General features: G+C 33.4%; 1 protein-coding gene across 1 annotated transcript; it reads left to right on the top strand.

Annotated features, from left to right (window-relative positions):
- Positions 1-4694: 4694 nt before the first annotated feature.
- Positions 4695-16618, top strand: LOC145568686 (uncharacterized). Its single transcript, XM_081628109.1, has 8 exons — positions 4695-5498; positions 9723-9884; positions 10091-10189; positions 10369-10461; positions 10577-10696; positions 10883-11020; positions 11151-11495; positions 16097-16618. The coding sequence occupies exons 1-8, from the start codon at positions 4992-4994 to the stop codon at positions 16400-16402; spliced, it is 1770 nt and encodes a 589-aa protein (XP_081484235.1). The 5' UTR covers positions 4695-4991; the 3' UTR covers positions 16403-16618.
- Positions 16619-18244: the final 1626 nt, after the last annotated feature.

Below are 18244 nucleotides of genomic sequence, written 5' to 3'. Positions count from 1 at the left end.
ACATATGCATTGGTTCATTTTAGAATGCGTATGAACATAATTAAGCATTTCAGAAGGTGAACATATACATAAAAAATATGAACATATGTATTTAGAAAGTGAATATATGCATTTCAGAAAGTTTACATAAGCATTTCAGAAAGTTTACAAAAGGATTCAAAATATGAACATAAACATTTAAGAAAGTGAATATATGCATAAAAATATGAACATATGCATTTCAGAAAGTGAACATAAGTAATCAAAATATGAACATAAGAATTCAAAATATGAACATATGTATTTCAGAATGTGAACATAAGGTATTCGTTTGATTTCACTAATTTTTTTGACAATTCCAATAAAAAATTTCGAACAATAGAGTATTGAACAATATTCAAACAACATTAAGTGATAATCATATAAATTCAAACAAAATTAAGTGAAATTTACATAAAATTGCCTTTTTTGAGGAGAATCCGTTTGATTTTTCATCTCATCTCAAATATTCATGGATGTTTTTGAAGAGAGAGAGAGAGAGAGTGAATTGTGTTTGATTGTTAGAGAGAGAAAATCAAATAGAGGAGTAATAAATTTCAGAAATTTAAATTTAAGAGTGACATTTTTTTTAAAAAAATTATACTTAAAATATAATAGCTGTTGAAACTGATGGTTAAGTGGACTGTATTTTAAAAATATGTTCAGTTTTTGGGTTGGCTCTGTAATACCCCGTATTTTCATACGTATTTTCCTAATTATTAATTAGGAATTATTTTATAAAAAGGGTATTTTAGTAAATTTATTATTTGGAGCCAAAATAATATTTGAATTTTGGCGCCAAAAGCATTTTGAAAACTAATCATTATTTTGGATAAGATTTATTATCCATTTATCTTATTTTAAAAACCGGATTATTTACATATTTCGGATATTTTAATTTAAGAAAAATAATGTTTTATAAATTAATTATTATGGCCGAAAATTCCCATTTATTTAGCTAGGAAATTTGGATTTTCTATGTATAGAAAATATGATTTTCTTAGTTAATTATTGGTGAATAATTGGTATTTTAATTAATTAATTAATTATTTAATTATTCTATATTATTTACACAATTATTTTTATTCCTTAAACCGAGCAAAATCTTCCTAAATACTAGTAAGGGAATCTCCTATTTTCCTTAATTCTAATTCTCCATCTTTTTAGTATCCAATCATCATATTCTCTTGCCTTTTGTTCCTTATGATTATTCCCCAAGTAATTCTAATTTCCTTATTATTTTTCATGACATACATACCTTCCATATTCAAGTATACACAATCACCTTAATATCCAAACTTTCCTTAATTCTTTATTCACTTCTCCAAGTTATCTCTTAAACCCTAATTACCATAATTCTTCCTACATTTTCCTACCATAATTCATGCTCATACTAGCCTATAAATACCCCTTCATACCTCTCACATTCTTCACACCAATTCTCTTCTTTTCTTCTTCTCAATTTTACACAAATCATCCCGTTTATCTTTGAAGCCAATTTTCGGGCACTTCTGGTCAGTTTTTGGGGTATTGACGTTTCATAGAAGATTGTTCCTCTCGAAAAATCCTTGAGGTTAGGCTCAAGAATCACCCAATTCGGAGTTATATCAAAGGAGTTTTAGCCTCTGCAAGTTCTGCCTATTATTTCCTACGAAATTCCAATTCTTCTCTTTTCCTTGGTTTCTTATCTTTTCTTCTTCTCTTCTTTTATTCAATTATTGTTATTATTATTATGGGAGATTAATATAAAATTATTATTATGAGTATTTTTAATTATATAAAATCATATTTTAATGATGTTTATGAAAAATTAATTAAAAGGTTCATGTACATATAGTTGGGAGTTTTTAATTATTTGATTAAGGTTATATATTTATTTGTAGGGTGTGTTCTATCAAGATTCTTGAAGTTCTTTTGGTGTGTTTGCTAAGCAAGGATCAAGGTACGTTAGGTGGCTGGATACCTTTGAAAGTGATTGGATTGAATAACATGTTTTTTTATGATTTGATTGGTGATTGAATTAAATTGATTTGAATTGTGATTTTGAAATAAATTATGTTTTGAGGTATTGATAAAAGTATTTTGAATGATTGATTTTTAAATCATGTTTTGAATGGTTTGATCGAATTACTTATCATGTTTAAAGGAATTGATTTGAAAAGTTTATTGAATTAAATAAAAGGTTTCTCAAGGAAGAGTTATTGATTTTGAAATGTTATTAATATGAGATTTTATTCTCAATTATTTATTTAAGAGGTTTTGATTTTGAAAGTATGTGGAATTATTAAAAAGGAGTTTGAATTATATTGGATTTATTGAACCATTGAAATATTATTATTAATGCTTTATAAGCATGTTGATTGGTAATCCCACTATGCGGATTTGGTTTATTGATAAGATTATGGACTTTGTATGACCTAGTCTTTCCTCAAGAATAGCCTTGTAATATAAGGAGACTAGCTTGGGGGGTGTGCACACTTGGGTGAGGAATTGGATTTAAAGAAATTGGTTCAAAAAGGAATTGGATTTTTTAAAGGAATTGGTTTATCAATTATTTTGAATGTTGAATCATTGGAATTGGTTTTGAATCATGAGTTTTGGAATTATTGGATTATTTATTGGAATTGGTTTTAAAAGCATGTTTGCAAATAAATTAAGTTTACATTATCTTGTACTTATCGTACGTAGCATATTTTGCTAATCCGTATTTCTTATTTGTTTTGGTTCGCCCTGTTTACCGTAATGGTAAGCAGTGTTGCTTATTTTCAGGTTGGAGTCAATAAATGATGCATTGGAGTCCCGGGATTGGTTTTCACTAAATTAGGAATTTGGTCTTGTATCTATTTTAAGTACTCATGACTTTGGTTACTATTTATGGTTATTATTAATAAAGAAGAGTATTGAAGTTTCCGCTGCAAAATATTGTTATTTTTAGTAAGATGAGTAGCCTTGCGTAATCACGCGGCGGTAACACGCCCAAGTCTATCTCTACGGTATAATTATACGTATTATACTAGTATTTCCGTAGAGGGAGATTTGGGGGTGTTACAGGCTCATTTTGGTTTGAGGTTTTTTTAATGGGGCACGTTTAAAATTGGGCTTGTGGGTTAATGTTGCATCTAAAATAGGTGCACATTGGTGCATCTTAGACCTATTGGATTGAAGAAGGAGTAGTTTGGACTTGGTTTGGACTCTAATTATACATATGATGTATATCTAGAGGCCTTGCCTAGGGTCTGTAAAAATACACTTAACCAGTCAATTGAGAATTGACAAGTGAGCAACCAAACCCTAGTCTCATGCAATCTCTCTCCTCACTCCCTCCCTCACGTCCGTACAACCGTACAGCCACCCGGTGCAAGGTGGTGCATGGTGGTGGTGTTTGTGGTCGTTCTCCTCACTTTTCCGTAGAAGGTGGTTCGAAGTGTTCGTGCTCAACTACCTAGCAGCAGTGGAGGTTCAATCCTATCCCGCGGACTAAGTAAAAGAGCAACGCTTGGGGCTCTATTATCTCCCTAATTGACAGTCAATCACTTGTGGAAATCACGCGTCAAAGGTATGTATTATGTGATTTTTTATGTGTTATGCTTGTAGATCCTGTTTAGGTGCGAACGGATATAATTCGTGAAATTCCGCATTATAGTACCTAAAACCCACAAAATAAGGTTTTTTTTTTTTTTTTTTTTTTTTTTTTTTTTTTTTTTTTTCAAACACACGAGATAACTCACTTAAAAAAAAAAAATCAATAATCAGACAACATGATATGAATAAAGTGTTTGAATATGGTGTTAAAATTGGAGGAGATCAGGAAGGAATAATAAGGAGGAGGGAGAAGCATCAATTTTATAACAAGAACCGATAACAAGAATGCAATTTAACAATATTGTAAGTTTTTACCAAATTTTCCCAATTTCCAATAACCTGATACAAGAACTTATGTAAGTTTTTACCAAATTTTCTCAATTTCCAATAACTTAATAACAGAACTTAATAAAAACAAAAATTAGAAAAAGAAAAAGTTTAATCAAGATATTAGACAACCAATTTGGGAAGAACTTGGCATAAATTTATGGTTTGCAGAGCTTCTGTTTTAACCTTTTTGTCTCCCACGGCTATCTCTGAGAAAAAACAATGAAGGATGGAGGACTTCAATGGGGCACTATGAACGTTGAGTAGACGACGTTTTGTGTATCCATGTTAGTCATGGCAAAAATACAGTTTTATCCTTTTTAAAGTGTTTCAAATGTCCAAAATAGTCCTTGATATTTTTTTTTTGTTTATCAAATAAATTAACTTGTGTTTTCACCACAAGCTAAAACATAAACATGGTAAAAATGAATTTATATACCATTTAACTTTATAATCCATTTAACTTTGAGCACGATCATGAGCATGACACGAAACGTTTGATAGCTCCATTTGTTGCTCATGCTTACTCTTCTTTAAAAAAAAAAAAAAAAAAAAGCATCAACTACCACCTAACTGTCCAACACTATTACACCTAAAACACTTTTTTCTTTTTTTTTTTTAAAAAAATAAAATAAAGAAACAAGTCAACCACATACTCCACAAATACATAAATGTTTCAAAATATTTCAAATCATATGCTGTTAATGAATTAAGGGAACAAAAAATTATTGCCAATTTGCCAGTCCTAAATGGTTGTACTCGTTGTAAATAACAATAATAATTCAAATTCATACCATTTCAAATTAATAATCATTAACCAATGAATTATTAATACAACGCTCCAAAAATAAAATATTCAAGACGTATAAATATTAATGTACGACACAATTTCAAATCCCCCAAATTTCGTCTTCTCCGCCATTATACTACTTTGAAGAGCTCCATTCAGCTCTTTCCCGTGAACAAACACAACGCCATTTTTGCTCAAATTTTCTCTCTCCTCCAAAAATGTTCTTCACTAAACCCTAATTCAACTCTCTCAGTTTCTCTCTCCTCCATCAACAATGGCGACGGCAGCATTCAGGTCTACAACACGGCGAACATCAATTGGAGGAGATTCCAGTTCCAACTCCAGTACTAGTCGGAACTCCACATCATCGTCGTCGCACCACCGCCGTTCACGGAGTGTCAGCCGCTTTTCGCACCGACTTCCGACGGAGGTCTCGCCGGAGGAACCACCGTCGGCGAGTCGTAGGGGTAAATTTGTAAATACAGTACGAGGTTCTGGTGTTCCTGAGATTAGTCTCGATGATCTTGCGATTGAGATGTTTTCGTCGAGTGATATTGGTGAAAGAGGGCGAACTACTTCTGATGAGGTTTCTTCTGCAAATAGAGATGATAGAACGGCGTCGTATCGGAGAGGAAGGTCGGTTTCTAGGCGTGGGGCTAGGGTTGGTGAGCTGAGGAGCAAGAAATTTGGCGAGAAAAATGGCGATTTTGATGGTGGTGGTGCTTCTAAAAGGAGGCGGTCGCTTTCCGTTGCTCGGGATTATCAAATTAGCGATTCTGAGGTATGGGATTTTTAATCTTGTTGTGGTTTTTGGAGAATTAGGGTTTTTGGTTGATTAATTTGGTTGGAAGTTTTGAATTTTTGGCGGAATTTAAAGTTGATGTGATGTATGGATGTGGGTCAATTTGTGGATTGAAATTGCTAGTTTAATTAATAGGACCTATCATATTAAATTTTTTTTTTTTCTCTTTGGAGTATAAATCAATGTTGAGAGAAAGTAAGTACTCATTATGTTGGGTGTATTAACTTTTGAAGAGGGCGATGGATTTTGTTTGTATGATTGTGGTTTTGTGTTTATATGCACTGTTTTGTGAAGCTATCTTTTTAATGTTCTCGATGCCATAGATTATATGCCAATTTGGTAGATGGTACTCCGTAATAAATAAATGATAATACTTGTGAGTTTGTGGTTAATATTTTGAGAATTTCATGTCAATTTAATTCAATTTTCCTTCGTTTTTTAAGATCATAGGGATTGGATGTTTACACTATGGAGTATTATGTGCCCCTCCGTCCTTTTTATATGTTACATTTTGATTGTTACAATCTCTGATGCACACGCTTAATCATGAATACAATCAATTGAATATGAGTTAAAATTATAAAAATTTGATATTTTGAAAATACATATCAAGCCAAATCTAACACAATCCCCACATTATATAATTTTGATGTTTATATTTTTGTGTGTTTATACTATGAGTTTTTATAAGTCAATTATAAAAGTCAAAATGTAACAAACAAAACGAACATAGGGAGTATGAAATTTGACTATAATTTTTTATTAAATTTTAAAAAATAAGATATTATGCAAATTGCAAAGTATTGTTGGTTAATCTCATTTTATAATTTTAATTTTGTGTGTTTTTTTTTAGTTTTCTTTAATAGAAAAGTAAAGATATTAATAATTAAAGTTATGAATACAAGTGTTTATCTTTAATTGTTGCAACTATTAAAAAAAAAAAAATCCAAAAATCATAGAACTCGTTTGGTTTGATATAAAAACAAATTTTCCATTTCATTTCATTTTCCTTTGTTTGGTTTGTAAATGGGTGAAAAATTGCATTTTTAGTGGTGATTTGGTGAAAAACATTTTCCTTTGTAAAATAAAGGAAGCCACTTTTACCTCCCTATACCTTAACTCCTTTATACTTTTCTCTCATCCATCCTTAATTTTCACCTCCTAATTATAACTTTTCTATTACTTCCGTGTCATATTATGTGCAACAAAGAGCTTGTCACGAACTCCAAGGTGAAATTTGGGTTTTAGTGTTAAATGGAGAAAGAAAGATAGAGATGCATGCGATGATGAGAGAGATAGAGGGATTTGACAATTTAAAATGAAAATAAAACATTTGTTGCACATAACTTGTATATTCTATTTTTAGTAAATGTTGCACATAACATGAAACGAAAGTTAGCATAACTTTTTTTGTAAGGAACTAAACAAAGGAAAACTGAATGTAATTGTGGTTTTCCTTGAAAACATATTTTCCATGAAAAATAATCTTTTATTGAAAATGTTTTACATTTAACCAAACGTTGCCATAGATTTGATAGATTCCTCATTAATTTTCAGCCCTATTCAATGGCAGGGAAGTATTAGTGGACTATTATTATGAGGCAAAAGATTAGATAGGTGTGAATTCATCAAAAGCCAGATGATGAATGCTGGATGGGTGGGGTGGGTCATAGACATAAAGGGAGTTGTTAAGTGCAAATGGTGTAACTAATCAAATATTAGAGAAAAAGTAGGTAATTTTGTTTAAAATTAATGTTATATAAGGGTAATATAGGAATTTTACATCACAAAACTTACCAAAAATAGAAATGTGTCAACTAAAAAGAATTTTTCCCAAAAAGAAATATATATCAACTAATACAAAACCGAGTAATTAGTTACCTAATTAGGTGTTACCTAGGCTATCTTTGGAGAGCATGTATATCGATTATTGCTTGAATTTTATAGGCATACTATTTGACACAATATTTCATGTCACAAGAATTAATAAAGATTTGACATAAATGTCTACAAAATTTTGCAGTTTTACCTATATGACTTCATTTTTTGTTTAATTTGATGAGTAAAAATGGCAAATATAGTTCTAACAACCAAAATGTTGTAACTGTGAGCATGTTATCTTCATCATTTCCACATTTTCCTTGACCCACCTGATAGCTCTTGTGTATGCTGTGCTGTCTCAAATAGTCTTACTGAGGGAAGCTTTCAGAGCGGTAGCAAAAAAGACACCTAGTGTTCCCGTTGTTACTACTGGTCCTGCCTCTACCGCTGGAAAGAAGGGGCCCCATTGAAATGGGAAATTCGCGACCCCCAACCCACGGGGGGAGCACAGACACAGCGGAGGAGCGACGGACTACCCATTTCAATTGTTGTGCTTTCTTGGCAGGGCGCTAGACAGCCGAGTGAGTTTCAGCCTCTTTCTTAGTCTGGAAGTCATATGCTAGATCACTTCCTTGGACTCCATCAGAAAAAATCAAAACATCTTTTGGACTATCGGTCCATGCTGTATTAATGATTAGATTGTCTTCTTAGGGCACTTTTGTAGGGTTACAATCTTACTTCTTTACTTGGATCTTTACGAGTGGGTAATATACAAGAGAGAAAAGGGTGGGAGGTGGGGGAAGTGAAATGACCAGGTTGCCACCAAGCTTTGAGGTGGTTTGCAATGACCTAGTCCCATGTAGGCATACATATTATGTATGAATATGTGGAGGTGGGTTACTCAAATTTAAACTTAGGAGAAAGTAATATATTGGATAACCAGAAAATGGGAAGGAAAAGGAAAGTAGAGTAATGACTTATTTTATTCATTCTTTAGGGAAGACAGATAAAATGAGGATCTGTTAACTCACTTGTGGGATTGGGTGTCTGTTTGTAGAGTACAAAAATGTTATAGCCAGTTGTGTATGCATGTATGTGTATTGTGCAAAATGGGTGATATCTGGTGAAGGGATAAAAATATCAATTGAAATCATTGCGAAGGATCCTGATTCCAGTGGTCTTTTTCACCCTTTATAAGAGTTGTTTATAAAATTATCTGTTTGTGTTAATGTGAATCTGCCAGCTCTTAGATAATAACTGGTATATATTAGGATGAATTGAAATCTGCCGACAGTGCATCATTGAAGACAACTACTAGTTATTGTCACAGTTTACAAATATATTTGTTACTTCTAATAACAGTAATAAGTATTGTCGAGGCAATTTGATGATTTTTGGACGTCAATGCTACAAATGCATTATTTTAGCTTTCAGTCATTAGAAAGTGTGCATTTTCCCATAAGCACCTCTCTGTGTATCTTGTGAAACTGGGCCAGTTCAAAGTTCAAACATCCTTGGAGTATGGTGGTGAGTGACCTAGTCTTCCCCTCTCTCTGGCCAAGCATGGCAAGTAGAATGGTCAGCAATAAAAGTGCCCAAAGCCTACTTCAAAGGTTCCAAAAATATACTTCCTGTTTGTCTTAACTTACACTACCTCTAGGTTTTTTTGTTTCCTACTCTTTTTCCCATTTACAGCTGCTCTTCAGTTATATTCCATTTTTGGCATACCCTACCATCTTTCCCTCTTACCTCACGATATTTATCCCTTTCCATACTACCTCTCTTACTTTTTCTTAGTCCCACCCATCTTTTACATCCTCCCTCCTACCGTTTTACAAACTTACTATTTCTTACACCCACACAACTTTTAAACTATCTACAGTATAATAAGTGAGTCTAACAAAAAAAAAAAAAAAAAAGAAAAGAAAAAAAAAGAGGAGGTAATACATGCAACGCTAATTATTTGTACCATCTACTTATTAAATTTGACCACATTTATATATTGAGATATAAAAAGGAATAATGTTAATTTGTAAATTGTTTCTGGGTAACAGTTAGTGTATACTTTGAAATTATTTCCTCGTAGATAACTTAAGATGTTAATCATCAAAACTATGTGTCAAGCATGAAAGTCAAATTGTTGCAAGTATTGAGAAATGGAGGAAATATTGATATGACTTGAGAAAGAGAATACAATCTTCAGAGGTAGACTATTAGTTAAGAGACTTCCTGACTACACATGTTGCTGAATTAGTTTTCTTTCCTTTTCTTTTTTAGCTGATAATATTGCAAACAAGTTTGCTGATTGTGTTAGCACCTTCTAGCAAGTGACTTATCTCTTGATTTTTGTATGTCACGGCTTCTGATTACTTGGAATTACAGAATGAACACATTCAGAAAAACAGGAGTCTTGTGAAAGCCAAAGATCTTAACATGTGGAGCAAACAAAAGCCTGCAATGCAGCCAACATCTTCTAATCAGCAGAGAGGATTGCGGAGGTCCTCTAGCCAGAAAGATCTCTTGAGGTCATATGATGGGTACTCTGTAAGTGCCACCTTATCTCTCTTTCCATTCCAAACCTGCTGATGCTTTCTACTGTAGGTTCATTATAACTTGCTTACCTCAAAAAGCTGTTTGGACTGGAGCATTTCTCTCGGTGGTTCAGTGTTGTACTAATACAGTTATACTCATCTTTAAGCATCTAGGTATCCTGCTTATTATATTCTAAAACTTTTGTTTATAACTCTCAGAGCTATTCCTCCACCCTAACTGATGATGAAGGGAATGATGCTTGTTACAATGCTAACCGGAGAACGAAAGACGTGCAAACTGCCTGCAAACAAAATAAGGTTATGTTCTGAAGTGTGTATTTTTTTCTTTTTCTATTTTTTAATATATGAATTTAGGAAGGAGGCGTTGGGTACAGTTAGTGATTTGCTTGCTGTTATCCAAATTAATTGTCTTTTATGTGTCTGAATCTTTACTCTTATGTGTACCGCACCTTCATTATATTTTTCATGACTTACAGGAACCACAGGCAAGTGGACATGGGCAATGGTCCAAAGCATTGCAAAAAGACTATACGAATCCTGCCAAAGATATTAGGCTAGATTATAGACAGGTTTGGTTTCTCTTCAGGTGTTTGAGTTAAAATATTTCCTTAACACTATCTGTTTCTTATGCTTTCCTTTTTGGGAGCTGTCCTAAGAAAAATAACTGACAGCATGTATGTACAGGTTAAGGCTGAGAACCAACTGTCAGAGTTGGCTAGTAACAATGGTCTTCAGTCATCAGACTCTGATGCTCTTAAGGCTGTTTCAACTGTTAGAAGGAATTATAAGTCAAAACTGGAAGAGGTAGGTCTTAGTGTATGCCTTATTGCTTAATTATTTAGTATGAAGTCATGCATGTGTTCATTATTCGTTATAGTCAGAAATCATTTGATGGTAAGGTTCATCTCAACCGCTGAGTGTTTATCAACTGCTGTTGATCTGATAGTCAAATAACCGTAATACTGTATGCTAATCCTCTGCTTGTCACAGTCTGAAAAGCGTAAACAAGAACTTCTTGCTGAAATAATGTTGGAGGAGGAGCGTGGTAAAGAGCTAAAAAAAATTGTTGGAGAACTGCTTCCTCATCCAAAGAGCACTCCTGTTAAAAGAGCTGCTAGAGGAAGAAAGGTACATATTATGTTAACCAGGGATCCTCACTGCTTTAGAAGCACAGGAAGTGCACATCTCATTCAAGAAAAAATCGTTTGCTTGTCATTTATTTAGGCAGTTTCTGAAACTCTCCATTTGTGAATTTCAGAGAAGTACTGACACAACCAGAATGCCTAAGCAATTGGTAGAAGAGGCTGATAAAATTATTGACGAATTTATTTCCAGTGTTGAAGAAACTGATATCTCATCATATGATGGTGAAAGGAGTGATACCAGTTCTGTTTTTGGAGGTGCAGTAAAGCCAACCTGGCAATATGGAGATACAGAATCTTTTAAAAGTCCAATGAGATCTGATTTGCTTCCTGGTGAAATGGATGGGGTTGTTCTTCCTTGGTTGAAGTGGGAGACCGGCGATGATAGTACTCCTCTTCTGGGCAGTGATGATAAGCAACATCCTACAACTCCAACAACTGTTCTACAGGGTTCACAGGAGGTAATGTACTGTTTGATATTTGCACCTTATAGTTTGCTACGTCCATGCATTACTGTTTATGGTATCGTTGACATATTATCTTGTCAAATTTGCTTACATAATTGATTAATTATAATTGAATGATGCTTCGCATGATTGCAAAGTTACCAACAGCTGATACTTTTATGAATTGGTGTGGAACGCCATAGAAAAACTAAAGAAAAAATTGAATCACTTGCTTTATTATTTCATGTCACCAAGTGTAAGAACCCTGAACCAAATGAAAAGCTTTCATATTTTATCTTGATCAAAGCATTGATCTGTGTTACTTCCTACAAGAGAAGTTGTTACTGGTTAAACACCCCCCCATTTGACATATCGAGGATTTTCAGGGTATGTTCAATATAAAGAGTAACAGTTTGACTTTGCTTTTACTGATCTGAGACATTTTGTCAAAATGATTTCTAATTGCTATCAATATGTTTAAATTAATTGAACCACATGATACAATAGAATATTGCCTAAATTCCTATTTGTTCTCCACCATTATTAGAATAAGATGTATTTATTTGACTTTCAAAAAAAAGTAAATTTGAACTAATGCTTTGAACCTAATGAACACGGATTTTGTGTCAAAATTATTTTGAGTGGAAAAATCCATATGTAATTCGTGAAATGATCAACTATAATGTCATGATGTCTGAATCCATTTATAAAATAATTTGGAGATGTCCATAAATCAATGTAAACTAGCTCAAGAGAAATGAGGAACTAAAATTGATCGGTAGAAGGGAGCTTATGACTCTTATTACATTGACATAATTCACTATTAAAAATTTAAAACTGAAGAACTAAAGACTTTCAGTTTAAATTGTGAAAATAAAAATTTGAAAATAGCTAAAGATGGATGGCCAAGTTTATGAATCTATGATGCCAATTAATTACCCGAGCTTTGACAATAGACAAGGCTAGAATAAAAGAAGGGTCCCTATCTAGTTAGACCACAAGGGACATGGTGAGAAGCTCTAATATCTAACAGCTAAAAGGGGGCTGAGGTGAGTTGGGTTACCATGGACAAGTTGGCTTTTGGTAATTGTTGTGGGTTTGATGGTGGTGGGAGGGTAGGATGGGTTTGCGGAAATTTTACGTGAAGATACAGAGATAATGACCATAAGCATGGCACCATTGGCATTTGCCTCAGTAACCCATACCCTTTGGTATTGACGTTTTACTTTAGATAATATCCAGCAGCCTTACAGTTAATAATATGGTGCTTATGACTTTATGAGACTTAGTTTGGTGGGGGAAAAAGTAGTAGAAGAGGTGATGGGGTAATAATGGAGGAAAATTGAGTACTGATGCTTACCTTACATATAAGTAATTTTCACGAAGCTCATTAAATTAATGAGTCACAACCATTTAGCGAATCAATGATTGATATTTAGAGCTGTCTAGCCTTCAAGGTCTTGTTTGATGAGCTCCTTTGGCTTAGAATAACCCGCAAAAATAACATGCTGATTGAACAGGGACTCTAATTGCATTTGTATATGTTGATATTTTTGAAGTACCTTTGTAATGAGCCAGAAGTTTGCTTGTGGAAGTTTAATGTCGTCGGGATTGGTGGGCATAAGGCCATAAGTGTGCCAGAATGTCCTGTGTTTCCTTTCTAGTGGAAGTACAAGAAAAAAGTGGGAAAATGGTGGGTCTTAGGTTTCCAATAAAAAGAACCAAACAATAATTTATATAGCTTGACAAACCCAAGTGATGTAGGATGTGTTGCTAGAGACTAGAGTAAACAATCTCATGAGTAATAGTTTCAAATAGTGGTGTGTATGAACTATTTAAGAACTTAAAGTCAACCATACTAACAAGTGTAGTTTCAACGATAGATAATTTGTGGTGTTTTGTTTAAAGATATTTGATAAGGTGGTGACCATACGAAGACGAGTCAGTTGAATTCACTTAACTCTTTCAAAAAAAAAAAAATAAATAAAAATAAATTGTTATAAAGAATCAAAAGATGAAAAGTAAAAATTTACAATTGAATTACTCAATATGAGAAGATAATATGCAAAATTGGAGAAATGCATGACTCTTTACAAAAAAAAATACTTGTTACAAACGGTTACAAGATAAAAAATAAGGACATGCAATGATAAATAATTTGTGGTGTTTTGTTTAAGGATATTTGATATGGTAACGACCATAAAAGGATGAGGCAGTTGAAGCATTGTTGGGAATGACAAAGGTGGAACTACATTCAATGCAATATGGTCAAGTGATTTCATACAACGATTAAAAGATGAAAAGTAAGGGCTTATAATTGATAATGGAAGAAGATATGTGAATTTAGAGATTTATATATATAGTAACTCTTTAAAAAAACTTGTTACAAACAATTAAACGATGAAAAGTAAGGACTTACAAATGAATTCTTTATAGTACAAATACATGTGTAATATAGATATATAACATATGCTGGAATTTAAGGTTTGAAAATTCTCAGTTGTTACAACTTAAAAATGTGTACTTCCCGTGTTCTTTTTTAATTGCAACGTTAGAGTTTTTATGCTTTCTAATGCACTTTTATACTCCTTTTTGTATCAGAATAATTAGCATAGTCAAAATTAGTACACATGTCAATGCAATATTTTGACCTTGAATATATTATAAATGTTAGTAAAAGAATTTAGAAAGGTGCTATTATGGAGCTCTAAGTTAATACCCATTTTTTTTTTTTTTTTTTTTTTCTTTTCTTTTTGAAAGATAGGTATTAACTTAAAGCTCCATAATACCTATCTTTTATCTTGAAACTGTAAAAGAATTTATCTTGAATTATGTTGTTAGTTAATACCTATCTAACATGTTTCAAGATAAAATTCGATTTGTTACGTTACTTTAAAACTATGGTCAAACTTAGTATGTGAATAGTGAAAAAAAAGGCCAACGTGTCAATTATTCGGGGATGGAGGGAGTTACCATTAATATCTTTAATTATACTTAATTAAAAATTATGAAATTTTAATATTTTGAAAGTGTACCAAGACAAATGTAACAAGAACTCATATGACTATTTCTTTTTTAATGAATGAATCATAAAAGACGGTCAAAGAAGGTTGTGTGAATAGTGCAAAATTTCGAACATTGCGATTATATAAGAACGGAGGAAGTATTTATATGTTCTTTCAAGTGATTTTGAGAAAAAGTGAATTTATTTTGCCCATTGCGCTGCTTTGAAGTGAGACACATATAATAAGTAATTAAAAAATGTGGAAAAATTGACATGTGCCTCAAGGGGTATGCCTCTCATCAAATTCGGTTCTTCTATACCACAAAAGGCATATGACCACCTGAAGTGTGCTTTTTATTTATTTTTTATTTTTTATTATGCATGTTGTCTATCAAGAACCGTAAGTCCACAATTGCAGTTGTATTCATGGAAAACTTAGATAGGAAGAGAATAAATGATCAGTCCACACTAGGTGTCTTTCTTCTTTTTTTTTTTTTGGGAGGATGGGGGGCTTTTGGAAGTTTGTTCAAGAACTAGAGTATCTTAGTTAATGTGAAGCAAAACCTGGTCATAGAAGAGCTAATGCTATAGGAGAGAGTAAGGAGACCATACATCATAAAATATTAAAATAAAAGTACATGTATGATCTCCTTACTCTCCTATAGCATTTACTCTTCTATTGTTGGATAAAAGAGGTTTGTTCAAGTGTTGAAGTGGTCATAGTTTACAGAATTATAGAAGGCAAAGCTTAATTGACTGGATTAATGTAATAGTTGATGGTTTATCTCAAAAGATAAAAAGGTAAATTACTAGCGCTACAAGTAAATTACTTCTTTATACCCTTTACCATACTACTTTCAAATTGGTTGGGTGTTACAAAAATTTCAAACATTCCACTCTGTAACTGTTAGCTTTAATCATGTAATATGCTAAACTCCAATGGTTGTTTAGATACAAGTAATAGTTGGGTTATTTCATTGTATTTGAATGGATGTTTTGTCTTCTAAAACAGCCGTGGTGAGATTGAGAAACTAGAGAGTATAATTTTTCATCTCACCCAATGTGGGTAAAAACTTTGTTGCTATACTAAATTAACAATTTTAAAGATGAGATAAAACTACTGTTAATTATTGCTAACAGTCAATTTTTTCATCTCTGTTTTCTGTGGTAAAACCAAAATGGCAAAGGTTCAGTGGAGAATTTCCTTCCTTTCCTAGCATTTGGGGATTGCTTTCGTAGAATTTTTTGTAAGAAAATAACCTTGTTGCCAATTGATTATCTCCAATGGAGATCTCAAGAGGGTCTTGAAAATTTCTCGGTTTGTGGCTCATAACTGGTGGATTCTAGACTCTGTGGCTTCTGAATAAAACCATTTCCATTAAATAGTTGTTTCAAGTCATGATAATGTTCACACTTTTTTTTCAACACTGTAGTAAACGTAAAAAAGATTGTGGGTCATACGAGTTTTGTTATTGGAAAATGGAGTTCAACAATTAGTGGTCATGTGAGTTTGTAAAATGGCATGTAGAAAACTATGTTGGGATCCAATACAAGTCTCACTATTAAAGTTGCCTATAACAACGTTTTTTAACTCTCTACATTGGATTGGCAGATGAATGCTGGGGATGAGCAAGAACAAAGTTCAAGTTCCAAAAGTAGCCGTGGGAGTTGGAGTCCTGGAGTTGCCAATAGCTTCTCTTTGGATGTAGGAAATTCCAGCAAATCTGGAGTAGTTGAGAGCTACAAAAGCCAACTTTTATCTCGAGTGCCCAGAAAATCGCAGGTGGATATAGATGATTATCTAAAGCTTACAAGCAATGAGGGTTTCCTTTCAGAAAGATGGATACAGCGGGAGAGAATCCACTCAGGTGGTCTCCTTATATGTAATAGTAGGTCTTCAGGAAAATTTCTTTATTGAATAAATGCAGTAATCCATCTTATATCTAGGTGCATTGATCAGTAGTTACTGTATTCGGACTGATTTCTGTCAATTCTCAGCGTAAACCTTTGAGGCTATGTAGTTATTATTAAGGTCTCGCTTGTTTATGCTTTTACTTGTGTTGGGTTATATATCCTGAAGCAATTATGCATTCACCACACCTTGGCTGCTGTACAAAGTACTGTCGCTACTGGCGTTTAATACCATATGCAGTTCTTCATAGCTCTATTTTCCATATTGTCTCACTTTAATACCATAATGTTATCATGATTTATGACTACACTGTAAAACTTCCTTTGCCTCTAAATAAAAGCTCTATTGTTGCTAGTCATTGCTTATTTTTAATGGGAGTTATTGTATGGCTAGTGGGATTAAAATGGAAAAAAAACGAAAGTAGCAAGCCTAGTGTGTCCTTCATAGCCTTTTTAAATATTTGCATTGCTTTGGCCGGCTTGGGTCACTTTAGTTCACGGGGCATTTTGATTTTAAAAAATGTTAATAACAACAGTTGATCTTGGGTAGAGGTGGTCACTGTGCGAGCTGGGTGGGCTGGTCAGGGTTAGGTGGTTAGTGGGTTGGGGTAGCTTGACATAGGACTGACCCGGATTTTGGGTAGGATGGGCCGGGCCTTGGTCTGGGATGAAGAAAATGGACACACTAGGGTTGGGTTTGTGGGTTAGGTGGGTCGCAAGTGGGTCGAGCTGGGTTTGTGAGGCAGGTGGGTTGTGAGCTGATCAAACTGGGTTCGTGAATTAGGTGGGTTGTGGGTGGGTCGAGTTGGGTTCGTTGGTTGACCCTCAGTCCCAACTGTTGTAAACTGAGCCCCAACTAGCAAAAAACCTTGATGTAATTCATTTGTCTGCTGCTTGAAAGCTTCCTCAGATGTGCCTAGGTTTGCAACTTGGCAGCTGATCTGAAATTCTGAATCGACAAAATCAGCAGTATTGTTCTGCTGAGCCCAGAGCTGAGAGTTTTTACCAGCCTTCGACATATGAACCTCATGAGATCCCTACTCAACAACCGTTCCATTTTCCAGAACCACAATCTTAAGGCAGAAATTTTAACAGGTAGTCAAATTAGAAGCAACTTAATCATAACATGCAACTTAAATTCTATTCTTAACACCAACCAGTTCACAGGTTGATATAACTCAAAGAAAGTTTATTTTGCATGCTTATTTGGCAATAAATTTTTTTAATTATCAACACATAGTATCCTACTAATGCTATTATTAACTCATCATGTGGTACTGTTACTTTAAAATCTAGTCTCAACTAAGGTCCTCCTTTGCTTTGGTGAATACTATCTAGATAAGGCCAATATAACAAGTCCTAAACATACTTTCGTTCGTGCATGGGTTATTAACTTATTATTCTACCATCAACTAAGGCCTCAGTTCGGCTTTACCAAAAATAATAATGATCTATATTAAATTTATATGAAATACAGAGTAATTTATAATGTTCGGATTTGAATATATGATAGAAACTATATTGTCGAAGTATATATTTGTTTTTCCTTATCTTTATCTTTATATATTACCCCGTATACTTTATATTTTGTGAAGTTGATCCAATATATTAATTCTGTCGAAAAAAAAAATTACGTGTGATGTAAATGTTAGCTGAGCTTAATTAATCCCACACCCTTTCTCTCGCTGCCCGAATATAAAGGGGACCAACTACTATCTTCTTGTTTATACTGTTTTACGAATAACACCCCAAATATTAGGAACCAATGAAGTCAATGATTATTTATAAAACACAACTATTGGAAAGGAATTGATAAAACTTAACAGGTTGAGATAACAAACACCCTTAA

The sequence above is a fragment of the Chenopodium album genome, chromosome 11 (assembly GCF_948465745.1).
Source record: "Chenopodium album chromosome 11, dcCheAlbu1.1, whole genome shotgun sequence".
NCBI lineage: Eukaryota > Viridiplantae > Streptophyta > Magnoliopsida > Caryophyllales > Amaranthaceae > Chenopodium > Chenopodium album.
The sequence above is the reverse complement of the archived record's forward strand: the minus strand, read 5'-3'. Positions and strand labels throughout refer to the sequence as shown.